The sequence below is a fragment of the Podarcis erhardii genome, assembly GCF_964252035.2.
Source record: "Podarcis erhardii genome assembly, chromosome: 5".
Taxonomy (NCBI): domain Eukaryota; kingdom Metazoa; phylum Chordata; class Lepidosauria; order Squamata; family Lacertidae; genus Podarcis; species Podarcis erhardii.
The window spans coordinates 36446003-36470379 of record NC_138509.1 but is presented as its reverse complement, the minus strand read 5'-3'; the positions used below and the strand labels follow the sequence as shown (position 1 = coordinate 36470379).

General features: G+C 42.9%; 2 protein-coding genes and 1 long non-coding RNA gene across 5 annotated transcripts in view; 1 reads left to right on the top strand and 2 right to left on the bottom strand.

Moving 5' to 3' along the window:
* The window catches only part of KIF20B (kinesin family member 20B), a 41078-nt gene extending 40661 nt beyond the window's left edge, over window positions 1–417 (bottom strand). The window contains exon 1 of the mRNA XM_081861748.1: window positions 246–417. The gene's annotated coding sequence lies outside the window, so the exon portion shown is untranslated. The remainder of the gene's footprint in view (window positions 1–245) is intronic.
* Window positions 418–1974: 1557 nt separating this feature from the next.
* Window positions 1975–7050, bottom strand: LOC309341997. The gene is made up of 2 exons (XR_014156646.1): window positions 6536–7050; window positions 1975–2362 (listed from the first exon to the last, which is right to left on the bottom strand). It is a non-coding gene; the product is annotated as an uncharacterized lncRNA (long non-coding RNA).
* Window positions 7051–16118: 9068 nt separating this feature from the next.
* PANK1 (pantothenate kinase 1) overlaps window positions 16119–24377 on the top strand; it is a 31912-nt gene continuing 23653 nt past the window's right edge. Inside the window, exon 1 of one of the 3 annotated variants that reach the window (XR_014156611.1) lies at window positions 16119–16610. Coding sequence is in view for 2 of the 3 variants with exons in the window: in XM_081861890.1 (XP_081718016.1) it covers window positions 16370–16610 (241 nt within the window). In the remaining variant the exon portion in view is untranslated. Of the gene's footprint in view, window positions 16611–17398; window positions 17550–24377 lie in introns of those variants that run through there. The other 2 variants (XM_081861890.1, XM_081861891.1) reach the window with 2 other exon arrangements.

The following is a 24377-nucleotide window of genomic DNA, read 5'->3' as shown; positions in this document are numbered from 1 at the left end:
TTCAAAATTTCGTCTCTAGTAAAGTCTGGCGTGCTTCTTTCTTTCTTTTGCACTACCAAGATTCGGATTCAAAGCGCAGGTGCGTTATTTCAAAAACGTAAGATATAATGCAACGATGCCAGCAACGACAGGCTTGCTACCAGCTAAGCTTTGGTTTTGATAATAAAGTATGCCGTTCCGCTCGGACTCCGGACCCGAATGCAGACCGAACAGGGCAAAGGCAGAGCCACCATTTATCTACTTACTTTTAAAACGACATACAATCGGGTGCGAGAACCAGCTGGTCTCCTGCCACGAAACAGAAGAAATCAATCCTATCCCAGGGACGGCGCCCCAGCCAACGGCACCCCTTCTCGCCCCGTTAAGCGCACAGCCGCCCCTAAAAGCGGCAACGGCCTCGCCGCCCCAGCTAAAGAAGCTCACCTGCGCTCTTTTTCAAACCTCGCCGCCGAGGCTCATGGGAGCCAACCGCCCGCGTCGACGAGCACGCTGGGAAATGTAGTCGCGGAGGCCTGGCAGCGTCCGGCTGCTTCTCTGTAAAGGAGCCTGTTGGGCGCGGCGAAAGACTACGAATCCCAAGAGGCTCCGCGTCCATCCGGGAACTAAGGAAGGATTGTTGACGGTAGGGGTGGCAGCTTCGCCTGGGTGTCTCTCGGAAGGCAGGAGACGCGGAAAGCGGTGGGGTGCGAACGCGCACGGGGGAACAGCGGCTGGCTTAGCTCGGGGCAGCAGGCAGGGCTTCGTTTGGAACCAGGGTTTGGGGCTCGGCCTCGTTCTTGGGCTCCGTGCGCTCTCAAGTCCGATATAAATAAAGGGAAGCGGAGAAAGGCCTCTGCCAAGCTGGTTACCCTCCTGGTGTTTCCTGGACCACGAAACCGCTGCCCAAATACGTGGAGTATTTGTAGTCCCAAATACAGTGGTACCTCAGGTTAAGTACTTAATTCGTTCCGAAGGTCCGTTCTTAACCTGAAGCTGTTCTTAACCTGAAGCACCACTTTAGCTCAGTGTTTCCCAACCTTCTGCCTCCAGCTGTTTTTTGGACTACAATTCCCATCATCCCTTGCCACTGGTCTTGCTAGTCAGGGATGATGGGAGTTGTAGTTCAAAAACAGCTGGAGGCACAAGGTTGGGAAACATTGCTTTAGCTAATGGGGCCTCCTGCTTCCGCCGCGCCTCCGGAGCCCGATTTCTGTTCTCATCCTGAAGCAAAGTTCTTAACCTGAAGCACTATTTTTGGGTTAGCGGACTCTGTAACCTGAAGCGTATGTAACCCGAGGTACCACTGCACGTGAAGGCCTCCTGCTGCATGTCTGAACGGCAGAGGGCCTCCTCAGTGGGAGCGCCCGCCCTGTAGAGCGCCCGCCCATCAGATGTCAAGGAAATACACAACTATCTGACGATTTCTGAAGGCAGCCCTGCCTTCAGGGAAGTTTTTAATGTTTGATATTTTATCGTGTTTTTAATATTCTGTTAGGAGCTGCCCAGAGTGGCTGGGGAAACCCAGCCATCTGGGCGGGATATGAATAATTTATTATTATTATTGTTGTTGTTGCTGTTGTTATTATTTTGCTGCTCGGAGGGTCATTATTTGTCAAGATGCCTGACGCGAGTCAAGTTAGAAGGCTTCAGAGTTTCGTTCTGAACACTTAGTTGAGCCGAGAGAGGGCAACTTTGATTCAGGCCGTAAGGGATTGGTTAATGAATGGTATGCAATTTTGGGAAGGGGTTAGGGACAGGGACAGTTTAAGACAGTGCTTCTCAACCTTTTCCAGACTGTGGCCCCCTTCCGACTTTGTTTCCTTCCTGTGACACCCCCCCCCCTTTACCGGTAGAAAGATAGCTATTTTGCCTGTAAATAGAACATGGAGACAATCCAGCTCGAACATGCCCTGGTGTGTTTTTTGCCTCCCTTCCCCTGGGATCTTTGACCTGCCTATTAACTTACTACTCTTGGAATTGTATTTTTTAATTGGGGGGGGGGAGACAGGGTAGGGGCGAGAAAGGCAGAATTTAAACTGGTTGGTTGATCTGAAGGTTTTTCTATTACAGAAGAGCAGTACAATAACGAGCATTAAATTAAGCACTCATTTCCATGTGACTTAACAATTTTCACTTGCGTATTTTAGGGTAACAAGAGATCATTGAACGTATCATGCACTATATATTGAAAAACAGGCCTTTTATAAGCTCCCTTTTTGAGTTAACATGCATTAGAAACAAATCATTTTGCCCGGAAATCCTCCTTACAACTTTTCTCTCCGAAAAGAACCTCAAATATTTCTCTGCAGTAGGCGGATGGGGAAAACTTTACAATTGTCTTTTCACTTGCAAATATTCCCTGCAAATCCAGTCTGGCAAGATTCTTTTAAAAAAATAAAATCATTAGTTTTGAATTACAATCCAATAATAGCCTCATTATAACAATACCAATTTATAATACAATTATTAATACCAATCGTTCAAATACCGAATTATATGATTTAGATAAAGTGGCCTCCCGCATTCTAGATTTGGTGAATTGATTATTTACTTTATTTCTGCATTCCAAAATCTTATTAACTGAGTCATTCCACGCCAAATGATTTTAATACTTGACTGTGCTCTCATGATTCAGATTTTCTTTAAAAAAAAAAAATGTGTGTAAGATACTTATGAGTTAACCTCAAATTAATTTTTTAAGATTTTTTGGTACAAAATTGGGCACAGGAGAATTTTTTGAAATTTCTGCATCAGTTTAGAAAAAACCTCCTGTTTCGCTTACTTTTCAACCGATTGGGCTTATTTTGGTATCAAAATTAAGCTAATTGTGGTCTCTTTCAAAATAAGGTATGAAGTGAAACAGAAAAGGGTCACCGACCACTCAAAAGTAAATTTTTGTCATTTTATTCCCCATAGGTTCCATAAGTCGTAGCGCGCAAACCACAACTATCACGTGTATCATACTTTTGTTGTAGAATGGGCTAACCATGTACTTGTTATGTTTTAAAAATAAGGAGGTTGTTTTGTGTAGTTATAAAATAAGTTAATTTTGAAATAATTTTTTTGGGTCAATTTTTTGTACAGGTTTAAGGTCTCTTTGAGCCTGAAATAACTCACACATTCGTGCAAATAGCTAAAATTGTACCCTCTTATGTTACAATGTCAACAGGGTAGCAATTTTCAAAGTCTTTCTATAGGAGCTTGCACATCATTGTTCTGGGTCTCTGTTGCCTCCTTCAAAGAGGGGAGGGAACTCTGTTGCAACAGAAAAATAAGGACCTGCCTTGCTTTTCACTGCATCCTGCCTCCATTCATCTCTGACTAATCATGGACTTGGGCAGCAGAAGTAAACCCCCTTAGTTTCTATAACATTACTAAGGATTATGGGTGTGAAAAGATTAACCAATGTGGCTTATAACTTGCAAAAATGGAGCTAGGTTCTGTGAAGTAATAGTTTAGCAGCTGTAATCTAGTTAGCTAAGGATACAAAATAAGAGTTTTGCAACTGGTTAGGAAGCTGCAACTTTGGGTGCACAACAGCTACATGCTGATTGCTTTTGTGAGAAAACTAATGTTGCTTTACAGATTAGGGTAATTTATTTAGGATCTTATCAAATGGTACTGACGTGAGCCTAATGGCCACCAGCCAACAAAAGCTATTGATGCTCATTTAAGCAAACTTCCTTCAGTAGCAATTTTGCCTTAAAGTAACATTTTTATCTTTTATAGTTAAAACAAAACCCCAGAATGGGTGGAGTCACAAAGTGGCTTACAAACAATAAATAACAATAACTTAATAGAACATTACAACATAAATCGTGTAGCATAATTAACAAATCATCAATAAAACAATTACAAAGCATCAGTAAAATAGCACTGATATAACATTCATTCTGTTTGCAAAGGTGATGTCCCCTATGTAATCTAATATTAAAAGGAATTGACCCCAAGTACCACCTATTGATCACATTTGCTAATATGTTTTGCTGGGTTTTATACACGTCTTTTTGAGAAGTCACTCCCAAGGAGTTCAGAAGAACTTGTTCCCAGGTAAGTGGGTGTAGGACTGATGCCTCACACCATCCTATGAGGTGAAGTGATTAAAGGTCATTATGCAGCATTTTTTTTTCCAGTGTGGGAGGAACCCTAATAAAAGATTTCATTAATGTTACTCAATCTAGAACCTTTGCTGGTTTCTTTGTTGACACTACATATTCACATGGGTAAGTTGGCTATTTCCCCCATGCCCTGACACCATGATTCTACCATGAGGGTTAGCGAAGCTACTTTCTTCAACTAGCAGATTGGACAACAATACATCATCTGTCTCACCTCAAAAAAGAAAAGGAGGAAGGAAATACTATAAGCATGAGTGTGTCTTATAAATACAGTACCACCAACTTCCCTTGACTTCCCCATTTGGGGCCCTAAACTATCTAAGTATCAATCTCTAACCCTAGACTTTTAAAGAAGAACAATCTGAGTGAGAGACTGCTGGTGTCCTTCTACCGAGGCTCCATAGAGAGCATTCTCACATACTGTATTTGTGCCTGGTTCTCCAGCTGTACAGCTAGGAAGAGGAAGGTGCTCCAGAAGGTCATAACCACAGCCCAAAGGATTATTGGTCATCCCCTCCCATCTTTGGAAGAACTGTACGGTTCCCGTTGTCTTAGGAAAGCAAACAATATCCTGCAGGATGCATCTCACCCGGGACACAGTCTGTTTGTACTACTGCCTTCTGGCAGGAGATACAGAAACATCAAGTCAAGGACAAATAGACTGAAAAATAGTTTCTATCCAAGAGCTGTGGCCTTCTTAAATGCAGTAACTCGATAGTGTGACCTGGGAGTTTGATGGGTGTGGGTGTGGGTGTGGCTGGAATGTGGTTTGTTTGGTTGTTGTTGTTGTTTTGCTTTTGTTGTTTTTAAGGGATGCCATCCAATTTCGTTGCACTTGTGCAATGTTGCACTTGTGTAATGACAATAAAGAATCTATCTATCTATCTATCTATCTAGGGTGAGGTAATAATAGGAATCCTCACCGGTACCTAGGATTTGGTATTATCATGCATTGTAATATATGGCTTTACTGTTTAGATGTATTTATGCTATAAACTGAGGCTCCAGTACTTTGGCCACCTCATGAGAAGAGAAGACTCCCTGGAAAAGACCCTGATGTTGGGAAAGATTGAGGGCACAAGGAGAAGGGGACGACAGAGGACGAGATGGTTGGACAGTGTTCTCGAAGCTACAAACATGAGTCTGACCAAACTGCGGGAGGCAGTGGAAGACAGGAGTGCCTGGCGTGCTCTGGTCCATGGGGTCACGAAGAGTCGGACACGACTAAACGACCAAACAACAACATGCTATAAACATTTTGGACTATTATTTGTTTCTGGTAACAACAGTCTAAAATAAAAAGAATTTGGGCATTGTTAATCACCAACCTGACCAAACCTTAGAAGCCATGATGAATATAGGCCAGCTTCATCACAGTTACTATAAAATTAGCAGTGATGACTGGCTGACATACTGTCAGGGAATTAATTAAAAAGAAGCAACTCTAAAGCTGGCTGCTGTTGATTTTGTTTACCCCGCCACCCTGAATAATACATTGAGGTGGCTGTTGCTAGCATCTTGGTGATAATGCAAATTGGGACCCTGATCTTTTCCGTTTCAGCTGTTCCTGAACAGAGATATTTGGCCACAGTGATCTGTGCAGTAGTAACCTCCTGACTAGATTAGTCCAATTCACTTCTGTGCTTAAGCAACTGCAGCTGGTGAAAAATGCAGCAGCCAGACTTGATCTTGATCTTGATGGGCATATCTATGAGAGATCAAATAATACTGCCTCTCAAAAGACCTTCACTTGCTGCCTGTTGGTCACTGGGCCTAGATCAAAGTTTAGGAAGCCCTAAATAACTTAGGAGGCTAGTGTCTGTAGGATGCCTTTATCTCATATAGTTCTGTCCAAGCCTTGATATCAGCTGGGGAGCCTCTTCTGGCAGTGTCCTCACGGACAGAAGTCTGGGCATTCAGTTACAAATGGTTCTTCCTCCTGAGCTTCATCGGCAGCTGCTTTGTCATTTGGTGTCAGCGGAGACCTGCTGTGCAAGGGCAGCATGGCCAGGCTACTGGTAATATTTAAATGTAGATTGGTGACCATGATTTCTCCTCGCATCATAACTATTGTCTTTACAGTGGTACCTCAGGTTAAGTACTTAATTCGTTCCGGAGGTCCGTTCTTAACCTGAAACTGTTCTTAACCTGAAGCACCACTTTAGCTAATGGGGCCTCCTGCTGCCGCCGCACCGCCGGAGCACAATTTCTGTTCTCATCCTGAAGCAAAGTTCTTAACCTGAAGTACTATTTCTGGGTTAGCAGAGTCTGTAACCTGAAGCGTATGTAACCGGAAGCGTATGCAACCCGAGGTACCACTGTACTAGTTATTGTAATTTAAATTCTTGTAAACTGCCCCAGGATCACTTGTGCTGAACAGGATATAAATTCTATATATAAATAAAAGTTCTTCCCTGGAAAAAGAACCTTATCCTCACCAGGTTAGGAAAGGATGGAAGCTGTCAAACCAATATCCCTCCTCAAATGTGGGAGGAGAGGGGGCAAATCCTGTGGCACTGGTGCTAATCCTTGCGCTGGCACAAGTATTTAGTTGACTACCGCCCTTCTATGCTGATGGGGAGCTTACAGCCATGGCCATATTTCATTCATGGAGTGAATGTAACCAGGTGGATTTAATTACCAGCCCACCCCTATTGACAAATGGCTGCTTAGATGCTGACTCACATATTTGGATGGAATAAATGCAGATGTTGCAAGGAGCAGTGTTGACTGTGAGTAGATGTAGATGTTCAACAGCACAGGGGATGTGCAACATTGCTCACCATGGAAGCAACTGATGCAATGAGAAGACAACTGCTGACATAAATGGGGTATTTCTCATTACAAGAAGTTTCTTCATCATCCTGTGGACTCTGCCGAGTTGGCAGGCTAAAAATCAAACAAGTGATGACGCAGAAGAAGATGCTCTTTACTCCTGGAAATCAAGGACTGCAAACAGTAGGCATTTTCAGAACAGTCCAACTGGGATCTTTGGTGATTTAAAAGCCAAATTACATTGCACTACACGTGAACAAAGACAAAAAAGGGGCAATTTTGTAATAATTTTTTTTAATTGGTTTTAGAAATACAAAGTACAAATAAGCACAAACTAGTAAAAATTAGAATCTGTATAAGAAGATTCTCTGAATATTGAGACTTCCCCCCACCCCCTCCATGGAGTCTTATTTTAAACATCTACAACTGCATATTCATCCGTACTCCAATTTCTTTATCAAACCGTATTGCTCATAGTAGGGGGTCAAAATCCTGCTCTTGTTTCCATCTGCTTACAATAACTTATAATTTTTTTCCTATTCTTTTATAAATATTTTATCCTCTTCTGAGTTTTCCAGTCAGCTTTGCCATGTCGGCATAGTCCATCAGTTTGGTTTGCCATTCTTCTCTGGTAGGGACTTTGTCTTCTTTCCAACTCTGGGCTAATAACATCCAGGCAGCAGTTGTTCCATACATAAAAAGTCTTTTCTGCTCCTTTGGTATGTTGGTACCTGTAATTACCGGTACTAATTTTAAAAAAGCTTCTGGTTTCTTAACAAAGGTTTTTTTAAAAACCTTTTTCCCCATTTCATTATATATCATCTCCCAGAAAGCTTTTATTACCTTTCAAGTAAAAAATGGCAATCTTCTGAAGTATTAGGAGGAAAACCCTTATTTTAAATATAGATCTTGATGCAGAATGGACGTTCAGCTTTATTTTATTATGTTGTGTTTTTTTAAAAAAAACAAAGCTGTAAAAATAAATGTTTCAGTATTATAGGAAAAAATATATTGTAAATTTAAATAGAATTTAGTTGTAGATGTGTTTTTCTTTGAGATCCCCCAAAAAGGTTTGTTCATTCCTTAGAAAGAGAGGAAGAACAGGCTATAGAAGGCTGTAAATTTCAGTGAGCTGAAATGGCAAGAAGTGTTGTCCCACTAAGGCATAGTATAATCTATGAAACAAAATTAATGTTATTATGTTTTTCTTTAAATTGCTTTTCAGGCAGAATAAATATAATGGCAGATGGGTCCCTGTAAAAGGCCAAAAATAAAACTACAGTGGCATTAATAAAATCCTAAACTGAACGGTGCCTCCTTGCTGTCAGCGCCAGGTGGAACTTCATCTACCAGGTGCACAAGGTCTGAGAGTCAGACAAGAAGGCGTGATCTCTGCCTTGGAAGTGTAGCAGCAGAGATTAGTCAGTATGTTTGTTCCTTAGAAAGAAAGAAAAACAGGCTATGAAAGGTTGAATATATATAACTCAGTGAGCAGAAATGGCAAGAAGGGTTGTCCCGCTAAGGCATAGTATAATCTATTGAACAGAAATGTATAAGTAGCATTATAAGTCTGCAGTAATGCAGAGAGAGTAAAATGGAAAGGAATGGCAATTCTTGGAGCATAGATTTGCTAGTAACTGTAGCAAGTTCTTTTTGTAATTATCTGCCCTACACAGTACTTTCTCTGTCATTTGAGAAGGCGCATGAATGCTACTTATTAAATTGCTTTCCAGAACACGATTCACTCTCTCAAGTTGGCATTGCATAAGAATAACTCACATGAAATGCTCTGGGGAAATATTTTTGGTTCCTGGGTGTTGCAAGTATATGTTGCACCTGTTACGCTTGTTTTGACCTAGCCTGCAGCCAGAGGTCTGGAAGCCCCAAACAATGCAAGAGAAGTTAGCCTTGTGCAATATCTTTGGGAACTTGGTGCCTAATTACCATTTTTGAGATGCAGGGTATAAAACGACTAGGGCATCTGCTGCATTGTTTTAACTTTCATTAGTGTGATTTCAGTAAGGGAAGTACAGTACGAGGTACGGTGGTACCTCGGTTTATGAACTTAATCCATTCCAGAAGTCCGTTCTTAAACCAAAACCGTTCTTAAACCAAGGCACACTTTCCCTAATGAGGCCTCCCACCACCGGTGCCCTTCTACCATTAGGCTTCTGTTCTTAGACCAAGGTAAAGTTAACAAACCGGGCCACTACTTCCGGTTTTGCAGAGTTAGTAAAATAAGAAGAGGGCTGTTCTTAAACTGAGGTACCACTGTATGTAACTATGATTTAAACCGAAACTTCAGATTCAAAGATGGCAAAACAAAGACTTCAGATTCTTAGGCTGCAGTCCTGTGCTCACTTACCTAGGAATGACCGCTGGGAGAAGTGCAGGGAGAAGAAATGCTCTATCCGCAAGAAAACATGTCTCTCCCGTAATGGTCTCTACAGCCACAGCAGGCGCTGTAACCTGTCAACAGTTTAACTCCACCCCAAAGGTGCACTCCTCCATTGTCTCCCAAGAAAGACAGATGCCAGTACCAGGAGTTAACTCCCACCTAAGTCAACGTAGCTTATTTTTGTGTCAACATATATCAGCTTGCAGTGTTGAAGTCAGAAGTATCGTAGAATTGTGGAGTTAGAAGGGACCGTGGAAGTAATGTTGTCTAACTTCCTGAAAATGCAGTAATATTTTGCTTAATGGATCCTGAGATTAAGAGTCTCATGCTTTACCAACTGAACTATGCATGCCATCTCAAGTAAAGTTGTTAAAGTATAAGGCAAGGGTGGAGAACATTTGTTCCCCCAGATGTTGCTATACTACAATTCCCATCAGCCCCAGCAAGCATGGTCAATGGCCTCATATAATGTGTCAGGAAAATCATAGTATGCCTTACTTTAACTCTGCAACTTACACAGGGGTTGCATTCCAGAGATCACACCCAAAGCCAAAATTGTGTATGGTCAAAACACATTCAGTTCAATGGTGGGGTTTTCCTAGATGCCTGCCCCATTTAAACTATTATTATTATTATTATTAAGCATGTAAAGCTGAATGTGCACAAGTTCAATGCAGTCAAGTTGTGGGCTTACTGTATAGCAATGGAACAAAGATGCAATATGCAAATTAATTTGTGGCTTACTGATCAGGGTCTGTGAATCTTGACACGTAGGATGATACCCCACATTGTGTCAGCAGAATTCCTCTTCTCTCGTCTTTGATCCCCAAGATTCCCCCTCATCAAAAGGGAAAAGCTCTAGGGGAGCAGTGCTTTCCCAGGCTTGGCTTCCCTTAGAAAGGAGGTCACAGGAGGCTTATGGTATTGTGAAATATTCGTATTTATTTACAAATACTCCAATTGAGCAAAGGTGGAAACACAGCTTTTAACACTCCCAATGCTGCCCAAATCTCCTTTTCTCAGAATATCTTAGCCAGGACCCTAAGATTCTGATTGCTTTTCAGAGCCCAAGGCCAGTGGTTTGTCTCTCCTCAAACTGCAATCTGTGCTTGATCTGCCACTGCTCCTTGACATGGTCCTGTACTGAAAAACAATTGACTAGTAACTGTTTAGTTCCCATGGTAACATATCACTGGGTCATCCTGGCAATCCAAATTTCTTTGTCAAGTCTTAAGAGGCAGGCCCCAAAGCTATTAAAGTAAGTTGTCTTAACAGGCTTGACCACTTCAGCAGATACTTCCCCAGTCTCCAATCTTAACAGTCTGAATTACTGATTTGGAAGGGAAAGGGGGGGGGTCATCCAGTCTACCACCCCAACCCCCAACCCATTTAATGTGTGTATCTATTTAACATACCAGGTTGGAGCTATGTCCCTAGAACATCATTTAGTAAGACAAGGCAGCATAAGTGTATACTGTAAAATTGAATGGGAAAAAAGTTTTTCTCCCTCTCATATAAGGCTTGGGCTCAATGAAACTGAATACCCAATTAGCTTTCTAGGCAGACTTACATCATATATGCATATAGGAAGACAGACAGATAGACACACACACATGTGTACATATTCAGCATGTACATATTCAGTTATAAATCAGTAGTGTTTCCTTCTAGATCAGTAAAGATTCCTCTGTTGAAGTGTAAGACGTACCGTACATATATTGGTTTGCACGTAACTGCTTAGTAAGCCAATCATCTGCATTGTCCTGTTGAGTAATTTTTTTAAAAAAAATCTTACTACTTCTCCGGAAACCTGGATTTCTGATGCAACATACAAACGCAGTTAGATTTTTCTCACTGCTTGGCAGGAAAATGCAGCTGGCTGGTTTACCAAGCAGTTCCGTAATAATATTAACTATTGCTTTTTTAAAAATAAATAGTTAGGCTCTGTAAACAAATAATGGAGTCTCTTGTTCATTTTATCTGGTCCTTTTTAATAACTGTTAATACTGCTCCCTTTGGCACTTTTGATTACTTTCAAAATTCATTGCATTTTTATGATATTGTGAGCTATATTGAGTATGCTATGCATAAAAATAATTTTATAAATAATAAACATGAATGGGTGCACCGTGGTAAGTTACTGTTAGGGTAGTCTTTATCTGGTAGTATTAAATATATCAGAATTTTCTAAGTACAGAAAGCAAGATCATTTTCATATGGAAGAGATTTTTCCAGCCATCTCTTCTCCACAGAGGACATGTTCACCTATTCAAACACTGAAAGCGGTATTTACTCGTCACAGTTGTACCAGCCTTGATTTATCTGTAGACAAGACTGCGTACTTAATTTGAAAGCAAAGTATTTTAACTGCATTCTTTTCAGAGTGATAACTAAAAGTCCACACCCATGCAAATCCCTAATAGAAGGCTTGTTTCTGCTCCACTATATCATCATCATCATCATCATCATCATTATTATAGCTGAATAACTTAGACAAGAAAAAAACTTGTATTGGAAGCTAAGAAACTGAAAAGGCATTGAGTCACATGTGACAAAGGTCCCCCTGAACTGCTTAAATACAGAAACAGAAATGATATAACACTGGTGCAAACTCCTATTTTGTGCTCAAACAACATTCACAGGTGTAAAGGTAATACAGGCACATTTGCAGAAGCAGAACATAAGAAAACATGGAGTACAAAGGACATGCCATGGCATCCCATTGAACATAATGCAGAAAAATCCTTAGGTTTTACCATCTGGTAAGAGGAATGAACATCGCCAGTTATCCTCACATGTGAAAATCACATGTGCAAGGCAACACATGGAAGTAGCAAATGTTTTATCTGTTGAAGTGTGAGCTGCACAGAATGTGTATACGCTGACTTACTGTAACAGTACTATGCAGTGTTATGAAAGCCCAGGAAAGTGACAAGTACACACATGGTTTTAGATCTGAGTGATGGAAGCTGACTTACACACATTAGTACCATTCGTATTTATCTGTTCCCAAATTCCCTATGTAGATGAGAAACACAGATATAAGGTTCACAGTAGGAGCCAAGTAAATGGCCTGCTGCAGAGTTAAAGGTAAGCAGGTGTGCATCTGTATGGGAAAGCACAGCCCCTTCTAATAGCAGGAAAGAAGTATCGCCATTTGAATACTGGAAAATACAGTTTTCACAGTAAATGCTGGGAATCAAATCTTCAAACGAATTTGTGTTCATACTGTGCTAGATATTACACTGACTGATGCATTCATGTCAACACGGTAGCGAACTCTACAACATTTTGTTCATCTGCATGGTGTAAGAGAGATTTACAACCCTTCAGATTTGTTTGGATAAAACCAGAGATGTTTGGATAAAGAGGAGTACTATTTACATACAGTTATACCAATGAGGAGAGAAGTGGATTTTATTTTTTTATAAGCAGATTGCTTTGATGACTGTCATTTAGATAATATGGCTTCTATATAAAGACCACATAAACACCCACACCAAGAATATCAGGTGTTAAAAGACCCACTTCAGACTTCATTTGATGATTTAGCCTGCAATCATAGGCATTTTAAGGAGGGATAAAGTCCTATTGAACTCAGCAGGCTTACTTCCAAGTAGGAACATAAGAAAATATTATTAGGGTTCTGTTGTATATAATGCAGTGCACTTTCCACAGCTGCAAACAGTGATATGTTATAGGGGAACTGGTACAGGTTTAGCATTCTTTGGATGAGAGAACACTGCAGCAGACTTACAGTACCTTTATAATATTTGTTTTTTATACAGGGGCTTTTTTCTGTAACCTGAAGCGCCTGTAACCTGAGGTGCCACTGTAATCCAGTCAAGTGACCATTAACAGGTAACCTGGCAGCCATGATAAAAACAACGCACTGATTTCTGTTGTAGTCCGCCCCTCCTGTGATGTATGTACGATGCATTGGGGTGGTTGTTCTGGGATACACCCCTTCTGTGATGTATGTATGATGTTTCTGGGGGTGGTCTGAAGTTTGAGGGTGGGCAATTTAAAAAGTTTATATAAGGGTGGGCACACCTTTTTTCTGGGTCCCTCCTCCCTCTTGTGTGTATGGGGGGGGGGAGCACCCTGTTGTAACAGCTTTAATAAACATCAGGCTTACTAGCTGCCTTGCTTCTCAATATTCTTTGGTTGGCCTCTGTTATTTTCTCCTACTGAGAAGGAAACCCTTTTAAGGACTCTATACGGGATCTTGGATACCCCATAAGGGAAAAGGAGCAGGTTTCTTTTCTTATAACACAAAGGAATTGTCAGTCAACGGTGTAACAATAGTGGAAGTTCAATCAGCTTGGATTTGTTACCCACTATCTATAATACATTTTATCATCATATTTATTGTACTCAAAATTAGAGTGGTTAAAAAGATGTATTTTCCCACCTTTGGCATGCACCTTTATCAGTGAAGAATGAATTTGATCCATGTTAGTGGCTCTGAATATAGAAATTTGGTGGTAGTTGTTGCCATACTGACATAGAACTGAAAAGTATGTTTATATTTGACTCACAGGAGTTTGCAAAATAAGATGTGTGAAGAACGGTGTGATTGTGTCCTTTATTCATGATTCACACTACTTAAAATACAATTCACACATTTTTAAAATGCACCCACATTAGAAAAGGATTCTGTGGAAAAGGTAATGGGAGATGTGACTCCATGTTGTATGACGCAGAAAGTGTGCCATGATGTGATCATGTATTTGCAATATTGGCCTTGGCTCAGGGGCAGAACTGTGTGATCCCTAAGTTGGCCCACATGCAGTGGGAACCACCTATGGAAGTTGATTGTGCATAGACAGGATTTCATAATATCTAAAAACAGAGGCACTAGAAATCATGCCCTTTGAGCTCTTCACTCAAATCTGCAGTGAAAGAACTCACTATGCTTATTCAGAGGTGAGGGAAAAATACTGAGTTATCACTTCACTCTCCAGGGTTAAGCTTTGGCACTGAAACAATAACAAAGGGTCTAGGGTTTAACCCTCACATTACGCATTACAAAAAGCATATAGGTAAAGGTAAAGGTATCCCTGACCATTAGGTCCAGTCGTGGACGACTTTGGCGTTGCGGTGCTCATCTCACTCTATAGGCCGAGGGAGCGTCGCAGACAGCTTCTGGGTCATGTGGCCAGCATGACTAAGCCGCTTCTGACAAACCAGAGCAGCGCACGGAAACACCATTTACCTTCCCGCCAGAGCGGTACCTATTTATCTACTTGCACTTTGACATGCTTTTGAACTGCTAAGTGTACAGGAGCTGGGACCGAACAACAGGAGCATGCAAGGATGCAAATCCTGCCTTAGCCACAAATTCAGGTGGGTGAATCACAATGGCTCCAATTCTAAGCATCCTTATTGGGGAGTAAGTCCTGTTGAATTAATTGGGACATACTTCTGAATAAATGTGCATAGGATTCAATTGTATTTATTGGCCTTGATTCTCCATCTGTGATTTTCCTACAAAACTCTGCATAGGGAATAAGGTGTAACGTGTACAGTGACTTGTACAAACACTGAAACCTGCAACTGACTATAGCTTATCGGTGTCCACATTGTGCGAACATACTGCAGAAAAACTTGATTGTGCAATCATTGCGTGACAGTTCAAACATAAGTCGCAAATTGTTATTGCACAGAAGGGATTTTGTAAAGTATGAAGTAGTCCTAATGACAGCATATTACTTCACAGGATTGGTGAAAGGGATAGAAATCAATCATTATGGGGAAATACAATTTGCAAATTACAACTGTGTCAAGCACACACCAAGATGAAACAAGGGAGGCTGTCCCCATCTGACACCCTTTTCCCCTTTAGGTGCATCCATTTATTCTCTTTGTAAACTGTTTTGAGGTATTTACAACCAAATGGTCTTTACATTTTATGAAATAAACACAATCCACAGTGGCAGGAAAAGGACATGAAAGAGACCAAGAGATGAGGGTGATAAAACCTGCACCAAGTAAAACTTCAGGACTGTGGATTAAGATCCCGAACAGATACTGTCAACAAACAAGGCTGGGAATGGGAGGTCTCTTGGGCAAGAGAGAATTTTTGACACCCATCAAGTGGAAATGGCATTTTCTGCAAGCAGGGACAGGTTGATGAGTGGGAAGGATATATTATTTTTAGTTAAAAACAAAAAAATCAAAACGAAACCATGACTTTCAAACAGCTCGAGAGAGTCAGTAAACACGCTTGTCCCTCTCACAGCAACCTGAGATGCTGTTTATAACGATTCTGCCCCCACTGAGAGACACGGCTGAGTGGAAATTTATTTGAATCGGGGGTTTCCTCAGTCCTAGTCCAATACTCCAAGCAATGCCCAGCAAGGACTTTTTGCTACCCTTTTACCAGGTTTGTTCTTTCCCCTCAAATGGCCTGTAACTTTTTAGCGTGTGTGTGGGGGGGGGGGCGAGAGGCTTTGAGGGAATTGTGGCTCCCTAGCTGCCGACCAGGGCTCAGCAACCATCCCCATCCCTCCAGCTTAGCCTGCTTCACAGGGTCGTTGTGAGTGGAAACCCAGGCGCTGCGCCTTGAGCTCTTCAGCAGGAAAGGCGAGAGCTGTCAAGAAGACGCGAGGCGTCCTGGGAACAAAAGGTCGCGGAGGGTTATTTCACCACGTTTTGTCTTCCACGCGAGGGCGAGTTAAGGAGTCCCTTATGTGAGACACGAGGTGCGCGCGCGGAGGAGGGGGAGCGCGCTCGCGCTGGAAGAGGCGCAATCCCGCCTCATGCACAGGCAAAAGCCGCGCGCGAGAGGGAGAAGGTGCCTCCTCAGGACGACACCGCCGCCGCCGCCGCTCCAGCTCTGGAAGGAGCCGGGCACTCTGCGGCTGCCTCCGCCCCTTCTCGTCAGTCCTCCCTCTCTCCTGCGGAGGGCAGGACGCCTGCGCCGGGGAGGGCGGCGCATTCCGGGCGCCAGGGAGCCGCTGTGGGGAGGCAGGAGCGAAGGCGGCGGGCGCTGAGAGTCTCCTCCCTGCCTCGCTCGCGCGCTGCAGGGGAGAGGAGGACAAAGAGGGAGCGGGCGAGGGGCCGCCTCCTCCTCGTCGCCGTCGGTGCGGCCGCCATGGGGGAGCGGCTGCGAAGCCAAGCCGGCGTTTCCTCGGCGGCCGCGCCGGCCCCCACCCCCACCTGCTCGCTGCATAATGGGCTGCTGCACAACGGCTTCCACGGGCTGCCCAGCAATGGGGAGGCTCCGGCGCGCTCGCTGCTCTTCCGACAGGACCCGCCGGTGCCCAGCCAGGGCTCGCCGACGAAGAAATGCCGGACGCGCCGGAGGATGGACTCGGGCAAGAAAAACAGGCCACGTAAGTGAGGAATGCGGAGAAGGGCCCGCCTCGGGCTGCGGGGCAGCGCGGCTTGCCTTGCAAGCATGCGCGCGCGCGTGCATCTGTGCATCTCCAGGCAGGCGGGCAGGAGCTCTTGGCATGGCGTGATGCAGCGCCGGCCAGGCTGTTAAAGCCGTGTGGCAAGCAGCCCTGAGTCACCACCATTCGGCCACCTCGGGGCGGGGGGGGGCTGCCTTGTGAATGAGGCGAGGGCGCTTCTTGGCTGCTGGCTTGCTCACGTGTGTGCTGTCAAATGTGATTGCCCGTGACGAAATCCAAGGCTTGAAGAGCAACGATTTGATTGCTTAGCTGGATGCAGATAATAATCTCATATACATGCACATATATATGTATACTGTGTGTGTGTGTATACACACCCCACACACATACATACATACATACATACAGTATTTTAAGGCAGGAAGGAGGTAAGATTAGAAAAGCTGATTTGCCCTACTAGCGCGCTCGTTATGCCTTTTTCTGCCTTAAAGGACCCAATCGTTCCTTCTCATTGTTTGGTTTTCTCTCCAAAGAGCTCCTCCTGCGCGCGCGCTCCGCCAGCGGCGTGCGGCAGCCTCCTGCTCGAACGCACAACAATCAGTTCATTAAGTACCGTTTCGCTCCGACCAATAGGGCCGCACTCCCGGCGATCACACCCACTGATACCACGTAGGCCGGTCCCGCGGCCGACCAATGAGGAGGCCGGGAGGGAGTGGGCTTGCCTCGGTTTCTACACCGCTGAGTGCAAGTCGCTAAAATGAGAGATTTCTCAATTTACAGCCTGCATAAATGTGACCTTGCTAAAGCGGATGCCGATTGTTGGGGGGGTGTAAAAGTCTCGCAGGCTTGGATTGTCAGCCTCCTGGAAGCCGGTCTTTTAGCAGCTCAAAATGAAGCTTATAATTGATGAGAGGCATTGTAAGTAAATGGCACACTGACAGTTGAACTTCTTTCTCTCTTTGCCTTCCATTAAATTTAGGGAAAGCATTTTAAGAAAAGAGGAAGGTTTTGATTAGGTGGCAGAGTTAAACTCCAGTAGGTGAGACTGTTTTGGATGAGTGGGTTTTAGTTGATAATCAGTTGGCTCTTTTTCACCCCTGTGGGTCTATGCAATTTGCTTCCTTTTTTATTTATAATGCAGAAATAATCTGAGCTCTCTGAGATTCACCTGATCTGCACGCATCTTGGGGCTCATGTATGTGTGTGATCCCCCCCAAAAAAGTGAATAATCAAGAATACTTAGAAATTCATAGCATATTTTGCCCCTAAAGGGGGCCTTGGAAATGACTGAAATGGTGAGATTAATTGCCTGTTCCTAATTTTGTTTACATGGAAGCCAGACCCATTGTTTTGAGTGGGACTTGCTGGTTGGTATGTTTAGGTTTAACAGCATTGAGCTGCAATGTAGACTTGTCATTCTTCTGCTTTTTTGTTTGTTTGTTTTAAGGAAAGCCAACTATCTCTCTGGATAACTTGCTGAGCCAGAAAATGTGCCCTCAGACTTCCATTGAAAACAAATACTCGAGAGTTTATTGTTATCTCATTATGTAGCATCATCGATGCATGATGAGAGAGAGCAGGCTAGTATGAGAGATCAGTTCTATAGCTGGGTAAGAGATAGAAATGATAAAGTAAACCTGAGCACATGGGAATCACATATTCACTGGATCTGAGGTTTAAATCCTGTTTCACACATGGATTTATTTATTATGGCTGACAGCACAAATACAGAAATTGCATCTCTTCTAAAGATGAGTGTTTTGCCACTGACTATTGTGGTATCAGAATTTCATGAGCTGCTTTGGATGAATATCTTACTTCTGTAAATAATGCACAGCCCTACTGTTGGTGATTAAGCCTAAGCATCCCTTCCTTTTAAGGTGGAACCTACTCATCTTACTTAAAAAAGGCAAAATTTCCAAAGATACTGTTCATTCTGATGCAGGTAAGTTAGTAAGACTACATGGAGTCACTCAAGTGCCAATTGACTCTTTCCCCTCCTCTGGAGTTAATGGTTCTGTGTCAGTGCCATTTTTTCTATTTCATTTCCTACAGTAATTTTAAAAATAGACAGTATTCCAGATAGTAGGGCATATTTTTCCTGTCTGCAGGTTTACAGAGCTGGCCTACTACATCCTCCCCCTCCCAATTTTGTTTACTATGGGTTGCATCTGACTAAAGTCATGCTCAGAGGAGATCTATTAAAATAAAAATGCTTAAGTTAGTCATTGTTAACTTAAATGCATTGATTCCAGTGGGTCTACCCTGAGTATGAGTTAGATAGCACCCTGAAGGTGTATGTTTCTTTCTAGATATCAAGCAAAACTTTAAAAAAGTTTTGCATTGTGAATTTGGTCATTTGATTTCTGTAGATTGTACATGTAATCTTCAAACCTGGCTTGAGTAAGCAAAGGTGAAAGGAAACTTTCTAATTCCCTTTTGTTCAGTTGTTGTTAATGTCATGTTTAAACACTGTGTTTAAGAAAAATAGTCAAAGACAGTGTTTCATTTCATCTTCAACAAATGCAAAGCGGGATGTTTTTATTTCTCTTTCCTTCTGATTTTAATGTATATATGTGGGGTATATTGACTGTTTGTTTGGTTGTAAATCACTTTGTGTTGTCCTGGGCAAGATAAAACAACTGACAAATTTAATAAACAAATGAAATAAATATTAGGCCAGTACGTTTGTGCTGATAATGTTAGTTCCAGTTTATACTCAAATGCAAAGGTTTTTTTTAAAAAAAAATTCTTTGCAAAACAGGTTGCAACTTGTGTTGTTTTACATAGACCTTAAAGATACAATAACATATTATTTTAATACTTTTTTCTAAAGAGAATGGGCAAAAATAATGTAAAACGACAGTACAGAATCTTTACACTGAGATACATTTGGGCCATCTTGGAAAGAAAGCTCTGGGTGATTCTCCCCGGCCCTCATTAATAAACTAAAATAGAATTGGCACTGAACAGATCTGAGTAGAACATAACAATGAAAAATCCAGTCTTACTGGTTTAATGTGATTATTCAACATTGGCCTGCAAAGGTGCTTGTTAGCTATGTATGTTAAAGGGTGCAACAAAAATTGCATCAGCTGATTTGTGGGAAGGGAACTTGCTAATGAAAAGGTCTTGGTAACACATGCCTCCAGAAATTGTACATCTCCGACCACTAATTTCTTGCATGGCACAAAACATTTTTTTTTCAGTGTGAAGAAAAAAAAAATCAGTCCAGTTATAATGCCAGAGCTATATAGACATTAAATGTACACTAGTTGAGATCTCTCTTTTTTTGGTAGCAAGCAGCATGGAAACCCAGACCTGTGGAGAAAGAAGGTTACTTGAAATAAATGGACCTCATGTTGTGTTATGTTGAAACTCTATTTGGATTCAACAGATATATTCCATTGCATTGTGATGGAACCTTCATTACTGGTCTCAAGATGGAAATTGTGGTGATCTCACGCTTGGTAGCCAGGTGATGTCTATGGGTTGCATCTGTTTAGAGCAGGGGTTGTCAACCTGGTCCCTACTGCCCACTAGTGGTAGGATTCTAGGTGGGCGGTAGGGGGTTCTATGGCACAAGCTGAATTCTTCCATCGAGCACTGGTGGGTGGTAAGGAAATTTTTACCATCAAGAAAGATGCATTAGTGGGCGGTAGGTATAAAAAGGTTGACTACCCTGGTTTAAAGTGTTTATTTTGTTCAACCTACTTGTGGTTCAGGGTTCCCTTGTGCAGCAGCTTCTTAGAGAGTGCTCACAGTTCTTCAGTGCATGCCATGGGGTCAGGCATGCATCCCAGTTCTGGAGAAAGAACTCTGAGCTGCCTAGCTTCCTTGCAGAGACTGGTCATAGCCACCTCCTTGGGCAGAGGGAAAAACAAGAGAAAGAGTTATCCAATAGCAGCAGTGGCAGGTGGTACTATTGTAGTTCGTTTTCTTTCTTCTCAAAACTATAACTTCTCAAAAGTTATTTTTTAATCAGACGTTCCCTGGATGAGCTGAGCTCTTCCAGCTTGCATGTGCCCAAGGTTCATTGCACAAAGTACCTTGAAGGGTGGGGAATATAGAGAGATGCAGATTTGAGTCCAGTGCTTTGAATCAGGGCAGGGCTGACCAGCATACGAATAGGCCAATATCTGTTTGTGTATAGAATTATCCTTGAGTCTATATTCTTCCCTGCCTGCCAGAAAGCACTTTTTCCGGCGTGGCAGTATGCAACTGCTTTTCATGCTTTGTGTACCTTGGCTACCAAAACAAACTCTTAAAAAAAAAAAAAGCCTGTACAGAAACTGGCTGCAAACCAATGCAAATGAAGTAGCCTTATCTGAGGATTCAAGAGTTAATGCTTTTGAATGTTCCCTTTCATGCCCCAGGATTATAATTTAGTTGAGTAGTGCTAGTCAAATAAATGCTGCACGTATTTCCATTTTCTGTGCCCTCCTCACAAAAAAAACCAAGAGGATTTTTCATTGGTGGTGGTGGTGGTGATGATAATGGTGTTATTACCTATAAAATGCTCAGAAATTCTGCATCTCTGCGGAGAGCAGAGTTGACCGTAAGACTTTCCAGTGCTTCAAACTTATTTCAGTGTGCTGGCAATCATTCGTAAAACCCTAAATAGCCCGGGTCCTGCACACCCAGAAGACTGCCCTCACTCTTATATTTTATTATGATATTAATGATTCTCTTAACTATTCAATCCAGTCCATAGGCTTCCCTTCAACTTTGAAACTACCGTATTTTTTGCTCTATAAGACTCACTTCTTCCCTCATAAAATGTAAGGGGAAATGTGTGTGCGTCTTATGAAGCGAATGCAGGCTGCGCAGCTATCCCAGAAGCCAGAACAGCAAGAGGGATCGCTGCTTTCGCTGCGCTGCGATCCCTCTTGCTGTTCTGGCTTCTGGGATTCAGAACTAGGTGCGTCTTGTGGTCTGGTGAGTCTTATAGAGCGAAAAATACAGTATCTTTTTCTAGAGGCTTGACTAAAACCACTGATGGGAAGGAGAATAGTGGGGGGGGGGGGAGGGAAATGGCATTTTGTCACCTATCCTAAGCCCTCAGAACCCTGATCACATTGCAGAGGGTTGGACTAGATGACCCTTGGCGTCCCTTCCAATGCTACAATCCTGTGATTCCATAAATCCAATAAAATAATTCCTCATTCTAGAAATCACTTTAACAACCCTAAACTGGACAGTGTTAGGCATTTTTTGTATTGGTGAAGTAGTCTAGGCTTGATTCTAACCTGCATCATGTGTACAGTGGTACCTTGGGTTACATACGCTTCGGGTTACATACGCTTCAGGTTACATACGTTTCAGGTTACAGACTCCGCTAACCCAGAAATAGTACCTAAGGTTAAGAACTTTGCTTCAGGATGAGAACAGAAATCGTGTGGCGGTGGTGCGGCGGCAGTAGGGGGCCCCATTAGCTAAAGTGGTGCTTCAGGTTAAGAACAGTTTCAGGTTAAGAACAGACCTCTGGAACGAATTAAGTACTTAACCCGAGGTACCACTGTATATGTATGAATGATGCATCTGTATATATATGAGTGATGCAGGACAGATTAAACATCATAGGCAGAACTGTCATGAAAATGCAAACCCAATGGTGTTCAGCAGAGTCCTTGTGTTCTGCTGCAAGTCACCAAATCTGAAGAAATCAAGAGAACTAGCTTATTGGTGGTGACTGTTATTATTTATTACCCACCTTGAGGTTAGGTGTGGCCTAAGTACTTGTTAGGCAAGTGATTACATCAGGACTGGAGGGAGAAGCTGTGTCATCCCTCACAACCATGTACTTATTGTTGTTATTATTACCCCATTTCTTACCTGCCTTTCACCATAAGACCCCAGAGCAAGTTACAGCAATTTAAAACTATAATATTAAAATCAGCTTAAAACAGATTGCAGTCGCAGGAATAGGGTGAGAGGTGCAGTCTTCCACTTATGACTCCTGCACTTCTTGACTGCATGGCAGATGACTTGCAATGTGTTGCAATAACGAATGACCTGGTGTGATCTTATCGTGCGCAGTCTGAACATTAGAGTAATGTGTGATGTGCAGCAGGCTTTGCTTTGTTGTTTGATTCATGTCTCCATGTAAAGATCTAAAAAATAATAATATATGAATGAAAATGTAAGCATGCATTTTCTGGGGCGATAACCTTGTTGCTATGCACAGGGTTTTCCAGCAAGGGAGAAAAAGTCATGAACTTCGTACATAAAGATCTCACCCTTGTAGGCCATCTAGATAATTGCAGAACTACCCATTTTTTGCTCTATACCCTCAATCAGTAAAGTAGATTAGAATTCCCTACTCCAAATCTAGATAGCACACACAACTTGACTGTTTCCCCCCCTTCCCAATTCTGGACAATTAGTCCAGTTTAAAGTGCACCCGGGAACTGTGTTAAAGGTACTCTCACAGTATCCACAAATGAACTTTCCCCTAGATTGTCCAGCTGTTAGCAGCCATCAAGTTAAGTGATCCTTGTAATCTTTTAGATACCTCCTGTTTGCTTTAGACCTCCTTCTCATTGAGGTGGCAAACATGGGTCTGAGCTGTACCACTTCAAAAAGCACGAGGGGCTCACATGATTGAATTGTCCAGAAAAAAGAACTTCCCTGCACATAGGAAGCTAGATGTCAAGAGAAGGCCTTCCAACCTAGCCTAAGCTTGTGGGGGGGGATTCCTTTTTTATGTAGGATTCTACCCCCCCCCCATGGGCATACCATCATACATGCCCCCACCCCCCAAAAGTATATGACTTTGAGAACTAAGCCACAGTCATATGCTTTTTCTTTGAATGGTTAAGAGCACCCAGAGTTGGAAGAGAACTTTGAGATCGTCTAATCCAGGCATGGTCAAACTTGGCCCTCCAGATGTTTTGGGACTGCAACTCCCATCATCCCTAGCTGACAGGACCAGTGGTCAAGGATGATGGGAATTGTAGTCCCAAAACATCTGGAGGGCCAAGTTTAGCCATGCCTGGTCTAATCCAGCCCCTGCCTTAATGCAGGATGTATAATGGAGGCTGCAACTATGTTATACCATTGAGTCTCTGCTAAATACCTCTTGTCAAATGAGAGCCCATCACTGCCCTTGCTCTTCCTCTCAGACCTTAAACCCTCACAACTGGAGGTTTTGAAACTTTTATTGATGAAGTCGGTGTAGCATCCCAACGTGTGTCTACAGGTTACAAGCAGGTAAAACATGACAGAGCAGTAAAATACGTACATGTGTAGGCTTACCTGAGATGTTGATCCGATACTTGGCATGGCCCCCACACTCTTCCTTTTGAAGAGCAAGGTGTGCACAGCTTATTCACATGCTTGATGTCCTGAGCCTCAGGGCTGGGCAAGCAAACAGGAACTCCTCCATAGAGGCTGGGCTAGCATGGCCTGCTCACTCAGGCGCCTCTGCGTCCTTGGGAGATGGAGGTTGTGTTGATATAGCCTACTCATAGTTGGGCTTGAACCCAGGCACTGGAGCCACCGCCGCAGCTGGTGATGTATCACTTGGGGTTTTCGATGCCACGGAGGCAGGCTGCTCTTCTGACAGGGCCCTTCCTCTGAATCCAGATCTCCCAATCCTCTGGGACCTTCCCCTGGGTCAGAATCCTATGATGGCGCCAAGTTATCACCCCCTCCCACCCCACTAGGATTTCCCCTTGTTCAGCCTCTCCTGGCTCCTTCCACTTACTCTCGTCATCCAGCCACCCTCTTCATGATGACAATCAC